Genomic DNA, 26874 nt, shown 5'->3' on the forward strand with positions numbered 1-26874 from the left:
CTTGGGTGTTTTACAAAACCTCCCATATTTTAGTTTCCTTGTTGTGGATTAAATGAGAGATTGGAGACAGCTTTGTAGCCTATTGAAACAAAGTATGCCCTCAACAAACAGTTATTGATTGACTGGTCAAGTCTATCAGACACTGGATACATTTAAAGCACATGATAAACAATGTACAGTTTCTGAATTTGTTATAAGTTCTGCTGAAATCTGTCACATTTGATAAATTGTTTATAAATGACTATAATCTGTGAACATTTGTATGAATTCACCATGTTTTTTATTTAGCTCTGTAAAAAGAATATTATAATGCTGCTACTACTGCTAAGTCACTTCAGTCGTGTCCGACTCTGTGCAACCCCAAAGACGGCAGCCCACGAGGCTCTCCCATCCCTGGGATTCTCCAGGCAAGAACACTGGAGTGGGTTGCCATTTCCTTCTCCAATGCATGAAAGTGAAAAGTGGAAATGAAGTCGCTCAGTCGTGTCCGATCCTCAGCGACCCCACGGACTGCAGCCTTCCAGGCTCCTCTGTCCATGGGATTTTCCAGGCAAGAGTACTGGAGTGGCGTGCCATTGCCTTCTCCGATTATAATGCTAACTACCAGTAACTATTAGTTGAAGAATACATCCTTTGAGCAGTTCAGTGCTTGGGATGCGGTAGAGTAGCACTTAATAAGTGTTTGTTGAGTCAAAGAACAAATTATTAACAGCTTCTAATCAAGGCCTTTGATTCTTCAGCAATTAAATCTCTTTATTCTCATTTTTTACTTTATGGAGAAATGCTGACCAATATGATTTAAGTCACATACATAATTTTATATTTTTCAGTATCCACACTTGAAAAAGTAAAAGGAAACAGCTGAAATTAATTTTAATAATGTAGTTTATTTAACCCATGCCAATATATTATGATTTTGATATATAATCAATATAAAATCTATTAAAGTGATACCTTACACTTTTTTCTCCTAAGTATTTAAAAATCAGCATGCATTTTGTATTCAGAGCACATCTCAATCCAGATGATAAATTTTCTAAATTTATTTAAATCTGTATTTAGATTTCAGAATATTTATAGTTGCAAAGATAGATTCATGTACCCAAGTTTTACCCAACATAATTAAAAATTTTCCAATAACTGAATCAAATATCAGTTTTCAAATTATTTGAAGTGATATCAAATGAAAGAGTCAGTTCCTCACTCACTGGGGCAACCAGTCAAGAGCTCAGTAGCTGCCTGTAGTTAGTACCTGCTGTATACAACAGTGTAGTTCTAGAGAATTCTGCTCCAAGCTGGAAGACAGTGCTCATTCAGCACATTTCAGTGTGGGTTTAGCACCTCATATATATTTTAAGTTTTTCTTCTGTTTTTGCATTGTTTCATTTTTTTTTTCTGAAAGCTGTATTACCCTAGCACCTTAGAGGTTAGAAATCTCTATATTAAGCATGCCCCATTTAGTTAATAATCCTAAGGAAAATTACTAAAAGCCTTGATATTCCTTTGCTCATTTCTTCATAGTCACTAGCACAAGAAGCTATATATAGTGACACACAAAAAATTTGCTTATGAGCAGTCTCACTATTAAGGACTATGGCTAAACAGTTTTCATTCAATCACAGTACTGCCTCATGCCATTTTAAGGGGGCAGGGGTGAGCTCACATTGCAGTACACACTCAATTTTGTAGTTGTTTTTCAGTCACTAAGTCATGTCCAACTCTTTGTGACCCCATGGACTGCAGCACATCAGCCTTCTCTGTCCAACACTATCGCTGGGAGTTTCCTCAAATTCATGTCCATTGAGTTGGTGATGCCATCCAACCATCTTATCCTCTGTCATCCCCTTCTCCTCCTGCCCTCAATCTTTCCCAGCATCAGGGTCTTTTCCAATGAGTCAGCTCTTTGCATCAGGTGGCCAAAATACTGGAGCTTCAGCGTCAGCATCAGTTCTTCCAATGAATATTCAGGACTGATTTCCTTTAGGATTGTCTGGTTTGATCTCCTTGCAGTCCAAGGGACTCTCAAGAATCTTATCCAACACCACAGTTCAAAAACATCAGTTCTATGGTGCTCAGCCTTCTTTATGGTCCAACTCTCACATCTGTACATGACTACTGGAAAAACCATAGCTTTGACTACACAGACTTTTGTCAGAAAAGTGATGTCTTTTAAAAGACACAATGACTTTTTTCTAACCCAAGTAAAGTGAGATTTATGTACCAAGCCTAAAATTGTGGGTATGAATAGGATTGTTTGAATGCCATTTTTGGATAGAGTTGTTTCTAGCCTATTTTGTTAACCATAACTATGGATTTGAGTTATCCATCTAGTAACAACTATCTTTGAATATAGTTCCATTGCTATAAAGACATCTTTATGGGCTGATTAAAAAAATAAGTATCCCTCATTATAGTATGTAATATTCAGTAAGTTTCAACATGTGAGCACAGTGTAGCAAATATAGCTAAGGGATTTACTGAAGACTTTTAAAACAGTTTTTTAATTAAAAATTTTTTTTATTGAAGTATAGTTGTTTACACTGTGGTGTTCATTTCTGCTGTACAATGAAGTGAATCAGCCATATGGATACATATATCCCTTTCCTCTTGAACCTCCCTCCCCTCTCCATCCCATCCACCTAGGTCATTACAGAGCACCAAGCTGAGTTCCCTGTACTATACAGCACGTCCCCACTAAGTAGCACAGATGTCCATCCCAATCTCCCAGTCCATCCCCCCACCCTTGCTCACACATCCATTCTCCACATCTGTATCTCCATTCCTGCACCTAGGTTCATCTGTACCGTTTCCCAAGATTCCACATGCATGCATTAATATACGCTATTTGTTTTTCTTTTTCTGACTTACTTCACTCTGTATGACAGACTCCAGGTCCATCCCTGTCTCTATGAATGACTCAATCTCATTCCTTTTTATGGCTGAGTAATAGTCCATTGGAAGGAAGATGTAGCATATACAATGGAATATTACCCAAGACTTTGAATGTGTACGTCAAAATTTTAGAAGCTATTAGGCCAGAATCCTGGGCGCTCCTTTGAGCTCTGTCTCTAATTAGCCATTGTATCTCAGAGGTATCATGACCTTACAGGGTCAAGGGAGGGCTGTTGATCTTTTGACCACTGCAAGACTGAACTGTACCATATTATCTTTTTTTCTGTACACCATTAACCTGGTGCATCCATGATTTTGAATAAGCCAGTTGAGTGGAATTTTGTAAAATGGGAAGAAATATGCCTGTCTGGGTCACCATATGGATAGACAACATGTGAGTGGACACTGCAAAAACAACATCCAAGCTACCAGTTCAAGGACTGATTCATAGTCCAATGGGGTTGAACACCCTTTCATAGATGCTTGTTTCCTCTCATGTTAACAGGGTACTATTGCCACATAAGGTACTCTTGAGTGGCTGCACCGTGGATTGTAGCAGTGACTGTAGTTGATCAGAAAAGCACAAGCTTCTATCTTGGCAACTTCAGTACATCTTGATGATTCAGGACCTCTGCAGAAGGCCTGAGAAAGCTTGGCATTCCTAATTGCACACCGATTTTTTAGTATGCAGCCTTGTAGTTCTGAAGCCTGAATTCTGTTTGAGGAATGGTAATGAACACTTAAGGGATCTTGTGACTTTTTTTTACTGGCTTTGTGAAATTGAGATGTGTCTACAAATAAAATGTTAAAGAAATAAATACATAGACAATGGTCTAGAAGCAAATTTATATGCTGGGTGAGATTTTTTTCCTCAGAGGACCCCCCGTGTCTGCTATTTTTAAGTCTTTTGTACCATGTTTTAAGGGTCAAGTGTTAGGTTTTCAGAAACAACCTTTAATGAGTCAGGGTAAAAGCCATCTGGTGCAAATGGATGAACTTCAGGAGAAAGGAGGAATTTCCCATCATCTTAAGATTCCCACTGGGTTTGAGAAAGTAGCTCATAAACTGGATTTATCCCCTTCTATCTCCTGCTCCTTTTATCTTCCAGTCTTGAAAGAATGTGAAAAAGACATACTGGAAAGACGAGGAATGGGGAAATGGTATGGTTTTTGTCCTAGAGGCTGAGTGTGCAAAATGTAAGCTTTCAAATTAGGTAGAAAGAAGTAACATTGCATTTTAGGGGGCTAATGGGCCGTGGGTAACGCGTTACAGAGGTGGGTCTGCAGGATGTAAGACGTGGCAGGTGGGTGGCAGGGTGATAAAACCACCTGGAGGAGGTAGGACAGGACAAATCAGAGGCAGCTCTCCGCCCTCCCTAAACAAGCTCGCCTAAGTGACACTTCCTTGCGTCCCAGGAAGTGACGATCAGCCAGAGTAGACGTCCTGACTCCCAGGTCTCAGCCACTCCGGGGTGCCGCGGTGGGCGCCTGGCGACCTCTTCCGCCGGCCGGGTTCCCTAGGAGGCCATCCTGTCCCGGCACACCGGCGAGCCGTCTGGCCGGAGCCCATCGCACAGCGTCCCAGAGCACCGCCTCCGAGGCTGCTGGCGCTTTTAGGGGGACTTTTATGCCCTCTTCCCAACTATTAGGGTGACCCTGAACCCAACGGCTCCCGGGAGAGGGGGACCGACAGGGCTCGGGGGAGGACAGAAACCGAGAAAGCTGGGGAACCGCGAAGGAGGAGATGAATTTAAGAACAGAAGTCCCGAGATAGCAGATAGGATCCAGCGTAGGATCGTACCCATTCTCCCCGCCCCCCTCCCCCCCCCCCCCCCCCATGAAACGGACAAAAAAGGACCACTCAATTGCATCAGCGCCCTCTCACCTCCCCACCCTCGCCGCCCCGGCAAAACCCAAACACTAATCAAAAATTAAATCCACCAGAAGCTCTGACAGACTACCGTACTCCGCGGGTGGGGCCGAGAAACAAAAATAAACACGGGGACAGACGGGCGATGGAGCGCGGAAGGAGGAGGAGGAGGCGGCCCCGCATCCCTAATGAGGGAATGAATGGAGAGGCCCCCCTCGGCTGGCGCCCGCCCACCCGGCGGCGGCCGCCAAGTGCCTCTGGGCGCAGCGTGCCGCGCCCGCCGCTCCTCGCGCAGCCGGCTCGGGCCGCTCCTCCCGGTTCAGGCGCGGCGGCGGCGGCGGCGGCGGCGGAGACCGCGCGGGACTCTGAGTCTCGGCTGGCGCGCCGAGGGCGCGGGGGCGCCGCCGCGCTGGGCCCCGGGCGCGTGGCTGCGGCTCGGCCGGGCGGCGCCGCTCACCTGAGGCGGGGCGTGGGGGCGCGGCGCGGGCGGCGCTGTCAGGGCCGCGGCTCCCGGCTCCCGGCCGCGCTCGGCGGGACGAGCCAGGCAGTGATTTGCGGCGCCGCTTCGCCTTCGGCCATGGCCCGGAGAGCCTAGCGGGGCCCGGACCCCGCCCCCCCTCGCCGCCCCTCTCCGGCTCCCGCCCCGCCTCCCAGCCTCGGCGTCGCGTCCCGCCGGCCTCGCCGCCCGGCCCGCGCCGGGCAACCGCCCTCGCCCGGAGCCCTCCCTCGCCCCGGCCCGCGTCCCCCCGGCGGCGCCGCCGCGGGAAGCGGCTCCCCCTCCTCTTCCTCCGCGTCCTCTGTGCCCCCCCCGTTCGCCCGCCGCGGCCGCTTGTTGCACCGCCCGCGGCCTGCGGGAGCCGCTCTCCCCGGCCCGGCCCCGGCTTCGCGCGAAGCGGCCGCAACCCCTGCCTCTCGCCCCCGGGGCCCGCAGCAAGCCCGGGCCCGGCCCGGCCCGCGAGACCCCGGCCCGACCCCGCCGCCCGCACAAAATGTCGGCCCGGACGCCATTGCCGACGGTGAACGAGCGGGACACGGAGAACGTGAGTAGCCGGAGCCTCCCCGGCAAGCGGTGGGGCCGGGCGCTGCCCCCCGACCGCCGCTTCACCTTCCGCGTGGGCCGCCCGGGGTCCTCAGGGCGGCCACCCGCCGCAGGGTCTCCACCCGGAGCCCGGCGTGACCCTCGCCCCCCGGCTCAGCCCCTGTCCTCCTTTCCAGCCCCATTTCGCTGCTTTCCTCTGAAGGGTGAGGGTTGGGGGGCGCCGTCGGTGGCGCCCTCCCCGCGGAGGTGGTCCTCCGGGAGAAGGATGGGGGAGATGGAGGGCAGAGAGGCACAAGGAGATGGCAGAGTGGGCATCCCGGAGGGCTTTATTTCCACTCAGCATTCCGTATTCCCCACCCGAATGTTTGCTTTATGATCACAGACGAGCCGGCCGACTGCCTCTTCTCCCCTTGCTTTTCTGGCTCTTTCGGTCCTTTGCACCCCACCCCCCTGCATTGCCCCATGACTTTGCTTTTTATCACATTAGGTCCACAGTTGGGTCTTGGGCACCAAAGGGGAACGGTCGGGGATGGAAGGGACGAGAAGGGGAGTAGAGACGTGTGTGTGTGTGTGTGTGTGTGTGTTGGGGTGTGAGTTTATACTGCTGTGTGATACTCTTCCATAGAAATGAGTGGAAGAATTTCACCACCCGCTTCTGTGGGCCCAGGGTGACGGCAAAATGTTTAAAAGCCCAGTGAAGCCAACGGCTTTTACTTCTCTTCCCCGAGTCAGTGGTGATAATTCAGGGCAGGTTTTACTTTAAATACCTCTTCTCCTCCTCCTCGGAGTGTCACAAGGTGCGTTTCTTTGAAGGAAGGATTTTCTGTGCCTTTGATCAAATTGCCCTCAGGAGTTTTCATCTCGCTGCCGTTGTTCCCCGGTGTTTAAACTTCTGAAACCCGAAAGAACCAAATCAGTTGTATTTCCATGTTCTGAAAAGTACAATTGTGTGTGAATGCATGAGTTCCTTTGTGGCAAAGGGTTTAAAAAAAGAAAATTTTTTTTTTTTAATTCCTCATGACCTGTAAAGAGGGCCTTGGCTGATTTTACTGACCGGGTTTTGAGTACCCCTTAGAGGGGTACTAAGTTTTGGTCTGCTGTCCAATCTCTGTCAAGTCAACTCCGTGACTCTCTAGCTCCTGGTTGGAGAGGCTTCATAGGGTTGGTAAAATAAAATAATGAAGGGCTTTGGCATTCTTAGACAAAAGATACAAGAGAGAAGACATACAAACTCACCGCCAGAGTGTTGGAGGGAGGTATATAAACAGTTTATTTAATCTTGGAGCACAGAGGAACGCAGAAACTTGATAGAAGGGAGACGAAATTCTGGTAAGAGGCTGTCGAAGATCCAAGAAATTTCAGAGATGCTTATGTGCTGTTTAGTGTCCTGCATTTCAAATGGTAAAGATACAGTGCAAGGCTGCTGACACCGTAAATTATAACTTAGTTTACAACATAACTGTTTTTTAAAAGCCTGTTTTTAAAAATATAATTGATACATCATTTTGGTTGAGAGATTGAAGAAGATGACAGGAAAAGACGCAAAACTGGGTTAAAGCTGATCTTAAAGCCAAGGTGGTACAGATTTTTCTAATAGAAAATCTTCAAAAAACGGTGTCATTCAGTATGAATGAAAAGTAGGCAAATGATGACCTTTGCTTTTATGAGCAAAACACTGTGTTTTTAACCGAATATAGGTGGAAAAATACATTGTTCTTATTTTCTTTTGGATTGTGACTAGTATAGCTTTTTCCAGAGTCTGATGTCTGCTTTATACAGACATGAGATAGCATTATACAAATATCTATCAGGGAATAGTACAAAATGCAGCATCGCGTGTAAACCAGAAAAAGGGGGGAGTTCAGTTAAGCAATAGCAGTGTACTACATTTTGCTTCTGAAAACGAATATGCTGTGTAAACTCATCTGCTCTGTTTCTGGACATCATTTTTCTAAGTTGCTTTTATGATCTTGTCCCTTGTTGTTGGTTCTGTTGTGCATAACTATACTCTCTTAGGCTGTCTTTACCCACATCCTGATTTTCTCCTGATTGCCATGGAAAGTATCTGTTGTACTATAGCTGTTAATTTATCAGCAAGTATGCGCTCAGTTTTGTTTTTGAGCTACAAGGGGTGAGGAGGTAGTATTAACATTTAAGACGAGGCCTTTCCCCTCCAGGAACTTAAGAAGGAAGGTAAATAGAGTCTCAAAGAAATAATGTACAGTAGAAAGCTGTGTGTAAATATGGCTGAATTGTTTTATAGGTGCTATAGGTTTTTAATCAGCGGGATCACCAGTGATGGCTATTGAATCACCATTTGTGTCTCTGTCTATTCTCTGGTTGGTAGTAAATGTCATTACTCATTCTTGCTTACTTGTCATCAGTGAGATAAAGCAACGAATCTACTTGTTAGCTAATATACAAAGACCAGTATAGTAATCAAAATGAACATTTGTTTGTAGCTGTTTTCAGTGAAATTGGCATTTAAAAAAATTGTGAAAAATTTACATTCGTATGACTATCAAATGCTGGTAAGCCTTTTGGAATATTAAGGACCTAACTAAACACCTTTTATGATTGCTAAAAATAGTTTAAACAAAATAATTGAAGAACCTTTGAATTTATTATTATTTGCACTTGTTATAAACATTTTAGTTATACATGAATGGATTTGGTATCTTTGGGAATATGTAATATCTACCCTTCACTAGTATATATTGAGGGTATATAAGTAAACAATATTATATATAAAACAATTCAGAAGACTGATGTTACAGCACTGTAACATTAGTAGTAAATATTCTCCTCTTTAGTACTAGTGTATAGTAGAATGAGAAAGAATTGCTTTTCTTTGAGAACATTCTGTGTGTTTTTTCAGGAGTATTTTCTTAGATGAAGGGTTTGTATGTGCATTGTTAATAGGCCTCAAATGGCTAAATACAATAGAACAACTGATGATTAACTTTAAAGGCAATGAGTACTTCCTAGTGAAGTAGAAAACATGTTGAATATCATGGAATTAATTTCTGCAAAATGTGTTTGATTTTAGGTTGTAAATAAGTCCAGAAAGAGAATGGGTATTTGAATGGATATTTCCTTATTTTACCTCTGTTAGATTATATTTGGATAATTGCAGCATGGATATAGAGAATTTATTGCCATTACTCTTTTGTGCTTTTAAATGAAACAATTTTTTTTCATGTTTTAGGAAATAATTTTTCTACACAAATTTTCTAAACAGTTTTCCTGAAATATGTTTTAGGAAACAATTTTTTTTTCATGTTTTAGGAAAACTAATTTTGCTGATTGTTATGGATCCAAAGTCTCCCAGCTAGCTTTCTATTGTGAAATTTTGATCAGTACGAAGGAAATTAACTTGATTCCTTCTTGGGATCTTGTAAAATGGACTTTGGATAAATTTATCTTGAAACTTTTAATAACAAAACTCTTGGTGATTCTTTTCAAAAATCCGAAATTCACTGTGGTGACCGTAATGGTACTACTAAGGTGGACACCGGTAGTTTGCCTAATGGGACTAATTGTTGATTATGTGAAAAGGCAGGAGAGAAGCATGCTTTTGCCACTACTGTTGGGTTTTATCAGTACCATGGGCGTACATCACGTGTCACTGGACCTATCAAATTGCCTTCTAGTTGTTAATTTACTTTGTCTCCTTTGTTGTGTATCTCCAGTGCCAGCACAATGACTGGCAGTAATATATAAGAGAGCAGTCCTATAATATTCCCCGTTTGACTTTTTCCCTTTGTCATCAAAATATGTTAGTGACAGTGGGAAGGGGACATACTACAAAGCCCTCAGAGAGGGAAGTGACCTGCCCAAGGTCATAACCCTTCTCTGATGTCTTCTGCCGTTGCGGCGCTCATGCTATTGCCTCTTCAGGTTTTTGTTTTGTTTCTGTCTCAGAGATTTTAAAAGAACATTCATGATGATATGAGATAATTAGAGGAAGAACAGGGTATGCCATGCTTATCTGATTCCTGAACCTTTGCTCAAAGAAGCCTTTGTTGTTTTCCCTTTGTCCCAAACTTTCTTTAAGAAGACTTTTGAAATGACTGTAGCCAACGTTGCTGTCCGCTGTAACTGAACATCTGTGTATGTATAGTCCATACCATTGGTTTCCAGAATGGGTATGCAGGACCATCCCTTGTGAGAAAAAAAATGTCTTTGCCTTCTGTCATCTTCCTCCTGACCTGAATGCTATTATTAACTCCCCGCCTTCTCTCCCTCCCCTCCTCCTCTAAATCTTAGGTTGTTTAGAATCAGCCACATATTTTAAAATGACTATTTCTTTGCCATTTCTTTACCATCTTGGGTTTTCCTTTGGAGGTCATTTTCCCTTTTGTTTATAGATATCTTTTGGTGATATTATCATAAACTTTTTTTAATATAAAAATATATTTTGCCTGTTTCTTGAAAGACAGCCTTGCTCAGTCTCCAATTCTGAGCTGCTTTTCCATTGTCTACTTATTACCATTGCTTCTGTTCAGAAGTCATCTGCCAGTATGTTGGTGTCTTTTCTCTCCCTCTTTTTTTAAGATTCTCTTTTTCTCAAGTGTCATACTTTCACTACAGTGTATTTAAGTATAGATTTCTTTTCTTCCTATTTGCATCTCCTGTCTTTGAATTCCTATTTTTTTTAAATTGAAAACTAGGATACTTATCAACTATTATATTTTTTTAAACATGGCCTTGCTTCTGATCTCTTTAGAATTTTATTTTGGTACTCTGATTAGACTATGTTGGACCTTAACTCTTCCATGTCTTAACTAGTTTTTATTTTTTCAATTGAAATACAGTCGATTTATAGTATTGTGTTAGCTTCAGGTGTATGCCAGAGTGATTCAGTCATGTATGTATGTACGTCTGTGACACGTACATATATGTTTTTTCCAGATTCTTTTACATGACAGATTATTGTTGCTTGTGCTATACAGTAAGTCCTTGTTGTTTAGCTGTTTTGTATATGTATCTGTTAGTCCCAGACTCCTAATTTACCTCTCCCTTCCCCGCTTTCTCCTTTGGTAACCATAAGTTTGTTTTCTGTGTCTGTGAATCTGTTTCTGTTTTGTAATAACTTTGCTTATATCATTTTTTTAGATTCCACATGTAAATGATACCGTATGACACTTGTCTTTCTCTCTCTGACTTCTTCACTTGGTGTGATAATCTCTAGGTTCATCCACGTTGCTGCTGCAGATGGCATTATTTTATTCTTCTTTTATGCCTGAGTAATATTCCATTGTGCATATATACTCCATCTTCTCTAGCCATTCATTTATTGATTGCTGTTTAGGTTTTCTTCCATGTCTTGGCTGTTGTGAAAATTGGGCTACATGTATCTTTTCAAATTAAAGTTTGCATCTCCTTTGGATATATACCTAAGAGTGGGATTGCTGGATCATGTGATAACTCTATTTTTAGTTTTTTTTTCTGTAGTTAATCTTTATTGAAGTATAGTTACTTCACAGTGTTATTAATAGTTTCTGCTATACAGCAAGGTACATCAGCTATACATATATATCCCCTCTTTTTTGAATTTCCTTCCCATTTAGGTCACCACAGAGCACTGAGTAGAGTTCCCTGGGCTGTATAGTAGATTCTCATTAATTATCAGTTTTATACATAGTGTGTATACACACACACACACACACACACACACACACACATATATACACATCAAACCCAACCTAGAAATTCATACCACTCCCCATCCCCACCTTGGTAGCCGTATGTTTGTTCTTTACATCAATATCTCTATTTCTGTTTTGCAAATAAGTCCCTCTGTGTCCTTTTTCTAGATTCCATATGTAAGTGATAGTATATGGTTTTGTCTTCATCTTTCTGACTCACTTCATTCTGTATGACAGTCTCTAGGTCCATCTGTGTCTCTGCAGATGGCACAGTTTCATTCCATTTTATGACTGAGTAGTATTCCACTGTGTATATGTACCACATCTTCCTTAGCCATTTCTGTATTGATGGGTGTTTAGGTTGCTTCCATATCCTAGCTATTGTAAATAGTGCTGCAGTGAAAAGTGAGGCGCATGTATCTTTTCAAATTATGGTTTTTTGTGGATGTATGCCCAGGAGTAGGATTGCTGTATCATCAGTCAGTCAGTTCAGTCGCCCAGTCATGTCCGACTCTTTGCGACCCCATGGACCGCAGCACGCCAGGCCTCCCTGTCCTTTACCAACTCCTGGAGTCCACCCAATCTCATGTCCATTGAGTTGGTGATGCCATCCAACCATCTCATCCTCCATTATCCCCTTCTGCCCTCAATCTTTCCCAGCATCTGGGTCTTTAAAAGTGAGTCAGCCCTTTGCATCAGGTGGCCAGAGTATTGGAGTTTCAGCTTCAACATCAGCCCTTCCAATGAACACTCAGGACTTATTTCCCTCTGAATGGACTGGTTGGACCTCCTTGCAGTCCAGGGGACTCTCAAGAGTCTTCTCCAACACCACAGTTCAAAGGCATCAATTCTTCGGCGCTCAGCTTTCTTTTAGTCCCACTCTCACATGCGTACACCACCACTGGAAAAACCACAGCCTTGACTAGATGGACTTTCGTTGACAAAGTAATGTCTCTGTTTTTTAATATGCTGTCTAGGTTGGTCATAACTTTCCCTCCAAGGAGTAAGTGTCTTTTAATTGCATGGCTGCAGTCACCATTTGCAGTGATTTGGAGCATATAATATTCTTTTTAGTTCTTTTTAAGAATCTTCATACTGTTCTCCATATTGGCTATACCCATTTATATTCCTTTTAAATCACAGTTTCAGTTTCATTACTTGAGATTGATTTGTTCGTGTTTCTGTGTCTTCCTGGTTCCATCTTGGAAAGCTGCACCTTCCTAGATATTTTCGTTTCCTCTAGGTCCTGCCTTTTGTTGGCGTGTAGTTGCCTTTAGTAGCCTCTCACGCTCCTTTGTATTTCTGTGGTGTCAGATGTAGTGTCTTCTTTTTCATTTCTAATTTGATGGCTTGTGTCCTCTTCCTTTTTTTCCTCCATGAGTCTAGCTGAAGGTTTATCAGCTTTATCTTCTCAAAGAGCCAGATTTTAGTTTCATGGATCTTTTCTGTTATTTTCTTTGTGTCTCATTTATTTCTACTCTTTTCTTTATCATTTCTTTCTTTCTACTGACTCTGGGCTTTGTTCTTTCTCTAGTTGCTTTGGGTGTAAGGTTTGTTATTTGAGGTTTTCATTGGTTTCTGAGATGCTTTACTTCCTTTTGATTTCCTCAGTGATCTGTTGATTGTTTAGTAGCATATTGTTAGCCTCCACATGTTTGTATTGCAGTTTTTTTCCCTCATAGTTGATTTCCGGTCTCATAATGTGGTCGGAAGAGATGCTTGATAGAATTTCAGTTTTCTTAAATTTACCGGGGCTTGTTTTGTAGCCTAACAGGTGATCTGCTTTAGGTCTGTTGGGTCATTTAAGGCCAGTGTTTCCTTATTGATTTTCTATCTAGATGATCCATTAATGTCAGTGGGGTTTTAAAGTCCCCTACTGTTACTGTGTTACAGTTGATTTCTCCCTTTGTGTCATTTAATATTTGCTCAAAGTATTTAGATTCTCCTACGTTGAGTGCATATATTTACAATGATTATATCTTCATGTTTGATTGACCCCTTGATCATTGTGTAGTGTCCTTATTTGTCTCTTATAATAGTCTCTATTTTAAAGTCTAGTTTGTCTGATGTAAGCATTGCTACCCTAGCTTTCATTAAATTTCCATTTGCATGGAATGCCTTTTTTATCCTTTCATTTTCATTCTGAGTGTCTTTATATCTGAAGTGAGTCTCTTGTAGACAGCATATAAACAGGTCTTGTTTTTGTTTCCATTTAGCTATTCTATTTCTTTTGATTGGAACATTTAGTCCATTTAAATTTAAGACAGTTATTGATGTGTATGTTCTTACTGCCATTTTGTCACTTGTTTTGGGTTGTTTTTATAGCTCTTTCCCCCACTTTCTTTTTTTTTTTGTGATTTGATGACACAAAATAGATATACACATTTTGTGTATATTAAATTTTTTCGGTTTGTGGTTACCATGAGGTTTTCATCTAGCTATACACACACACACACACACAATTGTTTTAATTTGCTGGTCTCTTAATTGTAAATGCAGTTTTAAAACTCTGCCTTTGTACTCCTTCCCTCAAAGTTACTTTTTTTGATATCATAATGTGTATGTGTATATATATAGTTATTTTCTAGATTAACTTCTTATTGTGAATATAGATGGTTTTACTGTTTTCATATTTTAAACTTCATACTAGTTTGTGTGTGGATGATTTCCAACCTTTATATTTGCCCTACTGATGAGCTTTTTCATTTTTGTGATTTTTATGTTCCTAGTTGTGGCCTTTTCTTTTCTTGCCTGGAGAAATTCCTTTAACATTTGTTGTAAAGGTGGTTTGGTCGTGCTAAACTCTGAGCTTTTGCTCATCTGTAAAGCGTTTAGTCTCTCCATCAAATCTGAACAAGAGCCTTGTTGGGTAGAGTAGTTTTGGTTGTGGCTTTCCCTTTTCACTGCTTTAGATATATTGTGTCGCTCACTCCTGGCTGCAGGGTTTCTGCTGAGAAGCCAGCTGATAGCTTTATGGGGGTTCCCTTGTATATTGTTTGTTGCTTTTCCCTTGTTGCTTTTAGTACTCTTTTTCTTTAATTTTTGTCATTTTAACTACTATGTGTCTTTGTGTGTTCCTCTTTGGGTTAATCCCCTATGAAACTCTGTGCCTTGTGGACTTGGGTATATGTTTCTTTTCCAAGGCTAGCAAAGTTTTCAGCTATGCTGTTTTTGGATAAATTCTCTGCCCCTTTTTCTCTTCTCTTCTGGGACCCCTATAATGTGAATATTGGTGTGCTTGATGTTGTCCCGGAAGTCCCTTGAACTATCCTCATTTCTTTTCATTCTTTCTACTTTTTTTCTCTTCAGCATCAGTGACTTCCCCTCCTCTGTCTTATAGCTCGCTAATCTGCTCCTCTGTATCATTCAGTTTACTGTTGATTCTCTTTACTGTATTTTTCATTTCTGTTACCGTGTTTCCCATTGCTGTTCGGTGGTTCTTTATGTTTTATAACTCTGTTAAAAACGTCTGCCTTCGCTCTGTGCATCCATTCTTTCACGGGTTCTCTGATCATTTTTATGATCGCTATCCTGAACACCTTCTTGGGTAGATTGCTTACCTCTAATTCACGTAGTAGTTCTTCTGGTTTTATCTTGTTCCTTTGTCAAGAGTTTTATCTCGTTCCTCTGTCACCACATTTTGCCTAAGTTATATTTTATTTGTTTTTTTTTGTATCTCGTAGGTTGGCTACATTTTTCAGTCTTGGAGAAGTGGCCTTTTGTTGAAGCCTTCCTGTGCGTCCCAGGAATGAAGTCCTCATCACCTAAGCTGTGTGCTCTAGGAGTTCCTCCTATGAGGGCTGCATGGATCCTTCTGTTGTTGTGGGCTGTATGGGCAGTCTGATAGTGTTGGTTGGTTCCCAGTCCAGTAGTTTGCTAGGCCCTGCCTCGTGGAAAGGCTGCTGGCTGCAGGTTAGTGGCACTGTCGTGAAGTGGCTGTTTGTGGAATCCCTAGGTTCCCCAGAGCTTATACTGGCTCATTGCTGAACAGAGTTGTAATCCAGAAGATTCTGGGGCAGTTGCTTGCCCACTGGTGGGTGAAGCCAGGTCCTGGGGTTGATGCTGGACTGCTGGCAGACAGCATTGGCCCCTGGAGTCTGGTTGCAGGGCCTAGGGATCCCAGAGGTGGTGTCCAGTCACCCGTTGAAGGTCTGGTTCCTGACTGAGTTGGATATAAGGTCAGGGTGTCCTGAACTTGGCCTGCTAATGGGCAGGGCAGTGGTCCAACTGGTCTCCGGTCAGGGTCTGGACTGCTGTGGGCAGGCTGGACCTATAGGCTGTTGGATTATAGTTTTCTTAAATCTAGTGTCTGTCCCCGGGTTGGTGAGGCTGCTCCAGAGGCTAAAGCAGGCTTCCTGGAGTTAGGATGTGAGATTTGGGAGCTGGTGGGTGGATCTGGTCCTCGGTCCTCTGGTGGACAGGGCCATGTCTTGAGCTGTGCTTATAGCTGTTGTGGGCTCAGGAGGTCCTTTTAGTAGTCTGTCTGCTGTTGGGTGGGGCTGTGTTCCTTGCCAGTTAGTTGCTTAGAGGCCTTCCAGCACTGATGCCTACAGGCTGTTGGGAGTGGGGGCAAGCCTTGGTACTAATGAGTTAGAGGGAGGATCTTATAATCACCTGCCAGCACAAACATTCATGAGGTAAAAGCCATCCCTAGTGTGTGCTGCAGCTACCCTCTGCCTCCCTGGGAGACTCTCCAAGGTCAGCAAGTAGGTCTAGTTCAGGCTTCTATCAAGTAACTGCTTTTGTCCTGGGTCCTGAAGTGTGTGAAATTTTGTCTGTGCCCTTTAATGGTGAATTCTCTACTTCCCCCAGTCCTGTGGGGCTCCTAAAATTATGCCCTGCTGGCCTTCAAAGCTGAATTCTCTGGGGGCTTGTCTTCTTGGTATGAGACCTGGGGCTGGGGAGCATGATATGTGACGCAGACCTCTAACTCCTGTGGGAGACTTCTGCAGTGATTCTTGTTTGTGGGTCACCCATCTGGGAGTATGGGACTTAGCTAGGTTTCGAGTCCATAGACCCTACCTGTCGTGTTGCGTTTCCTTCTTTATGCCTTTAATTGTAGATTTTCTGGTGGGTTTCTGATCTTTTTCACTGGTGGTGGTTGTGCAGATCATTGTGATCTTGGTGTGTTCTGAAGGCGAGTAGAGCTTAGGGTCCTTCTGCTCTGCCATCTTGGCCCAGCTGAACGCATGCAGTATTATTCTGTGACTGATTTAGACCAGTGTCCTCTAAGTGCACCCATGTGGTGGCATAGAACAGAATTCCCTTCCATTTTATGGTTGAAAATACTCCATTGAGTGTGTATTGCATGTTTTCTTTATACACTTAGATACTGATGGATGTTTGGGTTGTTTTCATATCTTGGCTGTTGTGAGTAATGCTGCAAATATCTCTTTGAGATACTAATTCCAATTCTTTTGAATAAATATCTAGAAGTAAGACTGCTGGGTCATGTGATAGTTCTATTTTTAACTTTTTGAGGCATGTCTACACTGTTTTCTGCACCATTTTACAGTCGCTCTAACAGGGCACAAGGGTTCCAGTTTCTTCACATCCTTGTCATTACTTGTTATTTTCTTTTTTTTAAGAATAAAGTTTAAAACATTGTTTATTTCTTATTTATTGTTTTGCTGCTCTGAGTCTTTGTTGCTGTGTGCCACTTTCTGTAGCTGTGGTAAGTGGGGGCTTCTCATTGTGGTGGCTTCTCTTGCTGTAGAATGTGGGCTCTAGAGCATGGGAGCTTCAGGAGTTATGGCACATGGGCTTACCTGACCTATGGCAGGTGGAATCTTCCCAGACCAAGGACAGAGCTTGTGTTCCCTGCATGGCAGACAGTGGCATTCCCATTGGACCACCAGGGAAGTCCTAGTATTGGTTTTTGATAAACACATTCTAACACATGAAGTTATTCCTCATTGTGCTTTTGACATGCATTTTCCTGATGGCATTTTCCTAATCCTAATGATTAGTGATGTCAAGCATCTTTTCATATACCCATTGGCTATTTATACATCTTTGGAGAAATATCTACTCAAAAAAAAAAAATCACTTTTTTTTTTGGCTGTGGTAGCAGTTTCTGAAATATTTTGGCTGTTAACCCCTTTTCACGTATGTGGTTTGCAGATCTTTCCTTTCATTCCATAGGCTGCCTTTTCACTCAGTTGATTGTTTCCTTTGCTGTACAGAAGCTTTTTAATTGGATGTAGTCCCATTTACTTATCTTTTATTTAGCAGTCCCACTTACTTATCTGTATTTATTTTTCTTGCCTAATTGCTTTGGCCAGGACTTTCAGTACAGTAGCCCTCTATAGCTGCAGGCCCTGCACCTACAGGTTTAATCAGTTGTAGAGTAAGAATATTTTAAAAATAAAATTACAGATTTTCATCAAGCAAAAGTTGATTTGCTGTGCATTGAGCTATTTATGTAGTTTTTGTATACATTGTGCTATTACGGTACTTAATAATAATCTAGAGATGATAAAAGTATATGGAAGAATGTGTGTAGGTTCTATACAGATGCTCTGCCTTTCATGTAAGGGACTTTAGCATCTGGATTTTGGTAGCCTTGGAGGGAGGGGTCCTGGAAGCTATTTCCCAAGCATACTGAGAGACAAGTGTATGGTGCTGAATATTAGAGGCAAGAGTGGGTATCATGCCTTATTCCTAATTTTAGAGGACTTTCACTGAGTGTAATGTTAACTGTGGACTTTTCGTATGTGGCTTTTATTTGTTGTTGTTTAGTCGCTCAGTCATGTCTTGACTCTTACGACTCTGTGAATGGTAGTCCTCCAGGCTGCTTTGTCCATGGGATTTTCTGGGCAAGATTACTGGGATGGGTTGCCATTTCCTCCTCCATGGGATCTTCTCAACCCAGGGATTGACCCCACATCCCCTGCTTCACAAGTGCATTCTTTACCCCTGAGCCACCAGGTAATGTTGAGGTGATTTTCCTGTTCCTAGAGAGTTTTTATCATGAAAGGAGTTTGAGTTTTGTCAAATGCCTTTTCTGCATCAGTAGAGATGATCATGTGTTTTTATCCTTTGTCCTGTGTGGTGTATTACACTGATTATCATATGTTGATTCATCTTTGTATCTTGGGGATAAATCCAACTTAGTCATAGTGTATGATCTTTTAATAGGCTTTTAAATTTGATTTGCTAATATGTTGCTTAGGATTTTTGCATTTATATTCATCAGGGTTCTTGGCCTTTAACTTCCCTTTATTGTAGTGTCTTTTTCTGGCTTTGGTGTTGGTGTTGTGCTGGTCTCACATAATGAGTTAGGAGGCATTTCCCTCTCTTCAGTTTTTGGATGAGTTTGAGAAGGAGGGTATAAGTTGTTTATGTGTTTTATGGAATTCACCAGAAAAGCCATCTGTTACCAGGCTTTTCTTTGTTGGCAGATTTTTGGTTACTGATTCACTCTCCTTTGTAGTTACCTATGTCCCTAGACTTTGTTTCATTATGATTCAGTCTTGGTAGATTGTGTTTGTAGGGATTTCTTCATTTCCTCTAGGTTATTGTTGGTGTGTAATTGTTCATAACAGTCTTTTATGTTCCTTTATATTTCTGTGGTATCAGTTGAATGGTCTTCTTTTTCATTTCTAATTTTATTTGCGTCTTCTCTCTTTTTTAGTTAGCCAAGGTTAAAAAAAAAGTCATTGGTTGATCTTTGCAAAAAGTCGTTTGTTGACTTCTCTATTTTTTTTTTATTCTCTATTTCATTTATTTCTACTATTCTTTTAGTTTTAATTTCTTTCTGCTAGCTTTGGGCTTAGGTTTCTTTCTTTTAGTTCTTTGAAATATAGTTAGATGATTGTATACATATATGTTTAAATCCAGGGGTTTATTGCTATAAATGCCCCTCTTAGTACCGTTATTTCTGTGTCCCATACATTTTTATATGTTTTCTTTGCCTCAAGATATATTTCTAATTTCCTCTTTGATTTCCTTCTTGATCTATTAGTTGTTCAAGACTGTGTTAATTTCCACATACATGTGAGTGTTCCATTTTTTTCTTCCTGCTATTAATTTATAATTTTATACCATCAATTTGGATAAGATATTTGGTAGGATTTTAATATTCTTCTATTTGTTAAGACTCATTTTGTCACCTGGAGACATACATGTGCTTTTGAGAAGAATGTGTATTCTGCTGCTGAGTAAAATGTTCTGTCTATTTCCCTTGGCTTCCTCTAGTGTATAGTGTTGTCCTCTTTTGCTTCTTTCTTGATCTTCTGTTGGGGTTGCATCCATTATTGAAAGAGAGGTGGTAAAATCTGTTGTTACTGTGTTGCTGTGTATTTCTCCCCTCATTTCTGTCAGTGTTTGCTTTGTATTTAAGTGCTCTGAAGTTGAGTCTATAAATAATTGTTACATCTTCCTGGTGAATTGACCTTTTCATCATTATATAATGTCCTTCTGTGTCTCTTGCGACAGTTTTTGACTTAAGGTTATTTTGTCTGATATGAGTATGGCCACCCCTGCTGGTTACCGTTTGCGTGGATATCTTCTGTCATGCTTTTACTTTAAGCATATGTATGTCCTAAAGTCTAAGTTGAGGCTCCTTTAGACAGCATCTAGTTGGGAATTTGTTGTTGTTGTTTTTTTAATCCTTTCAGCCACTCTGACTTGATCAGGGAGTTTAATCTATTTATCTCTAAAGTAGTCATTGATAGGGAAGACTTTGCTGTTGCTATTCTGTTGTGTTTTGTCTTATTTTTCTTTTTTTGGTCCCAACATCTCTTGCTGTCTCTATATGTATTTTGTTTTATTTTTTGTAGTGACATGCTTTATTCCTTTCTATTTTTCTGTGTGTGTTTATCTTTTGTGTTTTCTTTGTGGTTACCATGGGACTTCCCTAAAATACTTCATAGTTGTAGCAGTCTGTTTTAAATTGATAACTTCAATTTCATACAAAAATTGTGCACTTTTATTTCTCCCACCTCAATACTTTATACTATTGATTGTGCAGATTGGGTCATTTTATATTGTGTGTCCAGTAACATACATTTATAGTTAGTTTTTTAACATACTTCTTTTTTAATGTATCAGAATTAAAGTGTGTTATGCACCATCATTACAGTATTACAGAAGTTTGTATTTATCTATGTATTTCCCTTTACTGACAGACTATATTTTTATATGCTTTCCTGTTACTATTTATTTCAGTTGGTGGAAAATAGCAATACAGTGTGTTGGTTTCTGCTATACAGTAACATGAATCTGTCTTATTATATATACATATCCCCTCCTTCTTGAGCCTGCCTTCGTGCCCCTTGTCCCACTCCTCTGGGTCATCACAAAACACCGGGCTAGACTCCCTGCGTTATTTAGTAACTTTCCACTATCTGTCTGTTTTATACATGGTATTGTATATTTGTCAGTGATACTTTCTCAGTTCATCCCACCCTCTCCTTTCCCCACTGTCCCCTTTCCACAAGTCCATTCTCTGCCGGGTTCGTCAGTACCATTGTTCTAGATTCCATGTATGTGCATTTATGTATGATACTTCTCCTGTTCCTATTTAGTGTCTTTTTAATTTGAATGATTTACCTTAACATTTATTGTAAGAGAGGTCTATAACAGCAAATGAAACAACTGACAAACAACTAATCTCAAAAATATACAAGCAACTCATGCAGCTCAATTCCAGAAAAATAAACGACCCTATCAGAAAATGGGCCAAAGAGCTAAATAGACATTTCTCCAAAGAAGACATACAGATGGCTAACAAACACATGAAAAGATGCTCAACATCACTCATTATCAGAGAAATGCAAATCAAGACCACAATGAGGTACCATTTCACACCAGTCAGAATGGCTGTGATCCAAAAGTCTACAAGCAATAAATGCTGGAGAGGATGTGGAGAAAAGGGAACCCTCTTACACTGTTGGTGGGAATGCAAACTAGTACAGCCACTTTGGAGAACAGTGTGGAGATTCCTTAAAAAACTGGAAATAGAACTGCCTTATGACCCAGAAATCCCACCGCTGGGCATACACATGGAGGAAACCAGAATTGAAAGAGACACATGTACCCCAATGTCCATTGCAGCACTGTTTATAATAGCCAGGACATGGAAGCAACCTAGATGTCCATCAGCAGATGAATGGATCAGAAAGCTGTGGTACATATACACAATGGAGTATTACTCAGCCATTAAAAAGAATACATTTGAATCAGTCCTAATGAGGTGGATGAAACTGGAGCCGATTATACAGAGTGAAGTAAGCCAGAAAGAAAAACACCAATACAGTATACTGACACATATATATGGAATTTGGAAAGATGGTAACGATAACCCTGTATGTGAGACAGCAAAAGAGACACAGATGTATAGAACAGTCTTTTGGACTCTGTGGGAGAGGGAGAGGGAGGGATGATTTGGGAGAATGGCATTGAAACATGTATAATATCATGTAAGAAATGAATTGCTTGTCCAGGTTTGATGCATGATGCAGGATGCTTGGGGCTGGTGCACTGGGATGACCCGGAGAGATGGTATGGGGAGGGAGGTGGGAGAGGGGTTCAGGATTGGGAACTCATGTACACCCGTGGCAGATTCATGTTGATGTATGGCAAAACCAATACAGTATTGTAAAGTAAAATAAAGTAAAATAAAAAATAAAGAGAGGTCTAGTGGTGATAAACTCTCTTAGCTTTTATATTTGAAAATTTGTCTTTCCTTCATTTTGAAGGACAGTTCTAGATACAGCATTCTTAGTTGGCCGGTGGTGGTTCTTTTTCCCCTTTCACCTGTTTGAATGTGTGACTGCTTTTTCCCCCCTCGTCTGCCAGTTTCCTACTGGGAGATCTACTGCTAGGTTTTGGGAGGTTCATTTGTGTGTGGCAAGTCCCTTTTTTCATACTGCTTTAAAACTTCTGTCTGTGACTTTTGAGAATTTGATTATAATGTGTCTTGGTGTGGACATCTTTGGGTTTACCATATTTGGGGTCCATGCTGTTTAAATTCTCTTGGGTTTCTTGAATCTGGATATCTGTTTCCTTCTCCATATTTAGGGATTTTTCTTCCTTTAAATTACACTTTGTTCGTTCTCATCTTCTGGGACTCCCATAGTGTAGATGTGTGTGTATTCTCAGTTCCTCAGTCGTGTCTGGCTCTTTCTGACCCATGGAGCCCACCAGGCTCCTCTGGCCATGGGATTTTTCAGGCAAGAATACTGGAGTGGGTTGCCATTTCCTCCTCTGCTGGATACTCCCAACTCAGGGGTCAAACCTGTGTGTCTTGCATCTCCTGCATTGCTGGGTGGAATTTTTACCACTGAGCCGCATAATCTAGATATTGGTCCTTATAAATACCATAGGCATCCCATTTTTACTTTAGACTTTCTTCACTCTGTTTTATTTGTTGTTGTTGTTGTTGTTATTTTGTTTTGTTGTTTAGTCGCTAAGTCATGTCCAAATCTTTTTCGAGTCTGTGGACTGCAGTCCTCCAGGCTCCTTTGTCCATGCTATTTCCCAGGCAAGAATGGTGGAGTAGGTTGCCACTTCCTTCTCCAGGGAATCTTCCTGACCCAGGGATCAAACCCATGTCTCCTGCATTGCAGGCGGATTCTTTCCCACTGAGCTACCAGGGAACTTATTTTGACCAGATAATTGCAAGCAACCTGTCTTCAAGTTTGCTTATTCTTTATTCTGCTTGATCAAGGATGGGTGAACCTCTTTAATGAGGTTTTCAGTTTAGTTATTGCATTCTTCAGCTGCAGAACTTCTGTCTGATTCTATATCTTTGTTGGAATTCTTATTTTCTTTGTGCACCATTTTCATAAGCTCATTGAGCATCTTTATGCCAGTTATTTTGAACCCTTTGTCAGGTAGTACATTAACTGTTTCTTTAGGCTTGATTTCTAGAGAATTACTTTCTTTCCTTGATTGGATCTTGGTGTTTTTTGTTTGTTTTCTTAATTTTCTTTTCATGTTCCTTGTAGTTTTGTGTTATTCACACAATTTAAAAATGGCTACCTCTCCTAATCGTTCCATACTGCCTTGATACAAGGAAGGAGTTTCGCTGTTCACCTCAGCTGGAGGTTCTCAGAGCTCTCAAATCTTTTCTGTAGTTGTCGTTTTCACTTGTCTGGGTAGACTCCTGATTAGAGAAATTTTAGGATTTTTATTTTTTTTTAGGGTGGCAGCTTGCAATCTTTTGCTCCCTCTGGTGTCTGTTTGCTGTACCGTGGTTTCTCTGAAGCAGCACAACACACCGAGCAAGTCTTTTTGTTCTCAGCGGCCACTTGGCATCTAGCATATGCCAACTCCCACCAGCACCTGAGTAGAGCTGGATGGAAACCAGTCCCTTGGGCGATTCTCTGAAAAGCCAGAGTGTTGGATGCATGCTCCACTCTTCTCTTTCCCCGTCTGTTGAATTTTTAGTTTTGTTAATTCATCTTTTCTTCTCTACCAGTTCTGAGGTTTTCTCTTAGGTCAGTCTGGCTTTTTAAATATTCTTTTCATCTTTGCTTACTTTTGTGATTTAATCTACATTTTCTTAAACATCTGATACATAGTTCCTTACATTCTGTATCTGGATATTCCATTGTCTCAAGTCCCTGGGGATTTAGTGCTCTTGTTTGTATCTACTTATTGTGACTTTTTTCTTCTGTATTTGCTGATCTTTGCTGATGATCTTGTATTTGCCTCATTTTTGTCTGTGTGAAAGTTGGGGGACTAAATTGAGGATGATTTCCTCTGCAGAGGGTTTGTGTTTGTGATTGCCCCTCATGGGAGCCCCTACTGACCTGGTACACTTCAGTCTCTTAATAGGGATCCTGGCTCAATGAGGGTGTTTCAGGTTCAGCTCTCTCTCCTGGTAGGGGGTCCAAGCCTGAGTATTTGACCCTGCTGCTGCTGCTGCGTCGCTTCAGTCCTGTCCGACTCTGTGCGACCCCATAGACGGCAGCCCACCAAGCTCTCCTGTCCCTGGGACTCTCCAGGCAAGAACGCTGGAGCGGGTTGCCATTTAGGGCAGTGGCAGTGCTGGCTTTTGTGGTAGCTTTTAGCTGAAGTTTGTTTTTTATATATTTGTTTGTTTTGCTCTTTTCTTAGATGTTTCTCTTACTCCATTCAAGCTCAACAGTGCGTTTTAAAAAGTGTGCTTTATCTTGGAGGACCCACTATAGTATCTTGCCTATTATACTGCAGAAAGGCTGGAATAAGTTTTTTGAAAATGGGAGTTCAGAAATTTTTATACTCCTATAATTTATTACCCTAAACTGTATGTATCTGAAATACTCATATCTGTATACTTTAAAATGTGGACAGTTTTCCAAGCTGTTTATAAGTAGATTTAAAAAATAATCTTAGTAGACTGTGGAAGCCATTTGTTACAATTATTAAAATAGTTACTTTTCAAGAGCAGCTGATTGCCATCAGGTAGGTGTCTCCTAAATTACTTTTATAAAATTTTTTCACGTAATTGGTGGATGAATAGAAATGTGGACTTTATAAATAACTAAATGTAACCAGAAATGAGCTGCTTTTATTTGTATGGGGTACTTTTTTTAAAATCTATGATAGCCATTGAAATTAAATATTGACATAAGCTTAACTTATAATCAGTCCTTCAATCTCTGTATCACCAATTGTTAAACCAAAATTTTAAAAATCAGGAAACATGTTTATACAGTATAATATTAGTAATAGTTTATTAATTACTATAAAGTTTGCTCTACACTAAAGTTTTAGTGTATTTCCAAGAACCTTTCACCTGTTTTATGTTATGTTTTTTATGTACAAGCTCTGTTAGTAAAGTAATACGTATATAATTTGTGTTGGTATTCTTAAAGTGGTCTGTGCCTAAAGATTTTATAGATTGGGCACTTGATCTAAATTTTGAAGGCCATTCTGCGTCATAAATGTTAAGATTGTTCTACAGTTCCTCTGTGTATAAATTTTACCTTCCTACTCAACTGAAAGTTTTCTGAGGTTAGTGATTACTTCCAAATTACTTGCGTATGTTGTATGTTACCTACCATAGTATTTGGCACATTTTTGGTCCTCAGCATTTTGATAAATCAGGGTTATTTTTTCTCAAATATAGTGAGTTTACAGACCAGCCGGGGCGACCATTTCAAATTCTCGTTCCCTAACCCCTGCTCTCTCCCAGTCATTATTCTTAACTCAGTTTCTCTAGGGTAGAGCCCAAGTAATTCTGATACTGATATCTACCACCTAGACTGTGCAAAACACTGAGTTACCATGATGAGGATGTTGATGGCTACTGTGTAATAAGTCCCATCTTTTGACTAAAGTGGAAGGAAAATTACCTTTGGTTACTAAAGCAAGTGGGATAAGAGACATGATGAGTCAGCCCTTTTGGTAGGTGATGACAGCAGTAGAAAATACTGGAATCATCTTGCTTGAAAATAATAAGGTACAAGTGTGGCGTTTGTAGGTGGAAGGTGGAAGGAGGGGACAATGAGGAATTTGTGTGCCTCCTGTCTCCTAGCTTTATGTGGTTAACTGTTTGGGAGGGAAGGTGCCAACATCCAGGAGTCACCTGCACAGCGCCTTTGATTGTGGGCTGCCTCTTTCTTCTGAGGAAGTACTAGTTAATATTGTTTTGGATTCTGTGAGTTTAGTTCAGGCCGTAAACAAGTTAAAAGCTGAGAAATGGACCAAAATCTTAATGAGCTACCTGTAAGGTAAATAGTGTCAGGTTTATTTTGAAACTTTAGAGCATGGCTACCTTTCCTTTGGGCTTCCCAGGTAGCGTGATGGTAAAGAATCTGCCTTGCCAGTGCAGGAGATGCAGGAGACACAGGTTTGATCCCTGGGTCGGGACAGTCACCCAGAGTAGGAAATGGCAACCCACTCCAGTATTCTTGCCTGGAAATTCCGTGGACAGATGTGCCTGGTGGGCTACCGTCCATAGGGTCGCAAAGAGCTGGATGTGACTGAGTGACTGAGCACGCGGTATCAAGCACCTTTCCTTTGGGGGCCAACAGTGCTGCTTCGACAGTTCCAAAAGAAGGTTTTCTTTATTTCCTTTACTGTTTATTTCAGCTCAACAGTAGACAAGCGAGATACAAAGGCAAATGAAACCTGCTCCCTGCTCTGGAGGGACTCAGAGCCTGGAGAGAGAGTCATAGAGACAGACAAGTACAGTAGGAAGTTCCAGCTCCTGTCATCTGAGTGGTCAGAACACAGACTGAAGGAGGGTGGGGGAAGGCAGGAGGCAGCGCTTAGGAAAAGTTAGTAGCCTTTGAACTAAGGCTCGAAGGTAAGTCGTCCTTTGCTAACAGCTGGCTCTGTGGAAAATTGAGTTGGTGGGAGGAAGGTGGGAGGAAGAGAATATTGGGCTGAAGGAGCATTATGCTTGTGGAGTCAGAGGAGGCAAGCAGTAGCCCGGGAATGGCCGCATTTAGTGAGGGCCCTGCAGCCTGCGTCAGCAGGAAGTGG

At 41.5% G+C, this 26874-nt stretch overlaps 1 protein-coding gene across 6 annotated transcripts in view; it reads left to right on the top strand.

Moving 5' to 3' along the window:
- The first annotated feature begins 4931 nt into the window (after window positions 1–4931).
- The window catches only part of MARK1 (microtubule affinity regulating kinase 1), a 140676-nt gene continuing 118733 nt past the window's right edge, over window positions 4932–26874 (top strand). For 3 of the 6 annotated variants that reach the window (XM_069545377.1, XM_069545379.1, XM_069545380.1), the window contains exon 1: window positions 5004–5801. In XM_069545377.1, the coding sequence (XP_069401478.1) occupies window positions 5751–5801 (51 nt within the window). In that variant the 5' untranslated portion in view covers window positions 5004–5750. Of the gene's footprint in view, window positions 5802–26874 lie in introns of all 6 variants that reach the window. The other 3 variants (XM_069545378.1, XR_011247645.1, XR_011247646.1) reach the window with 3 other exon arrangements.

Source organism: Ovis canadensis, chromosome 12 (assembly GCF_042477335.2).
Source record: "Ovis canadensis isolate MfBH-ARS-UI-01 breed Bighorn chromosome 12, ARS-UI_OviCan_v2, whole genome shotgun sequence".
Classification (NCBI taxonomy): Eukaryota; Metazoa; Chordata; class Mammalia; order Artiodactyla; family Bovidae; genus Ovis; species Ovis canadensis.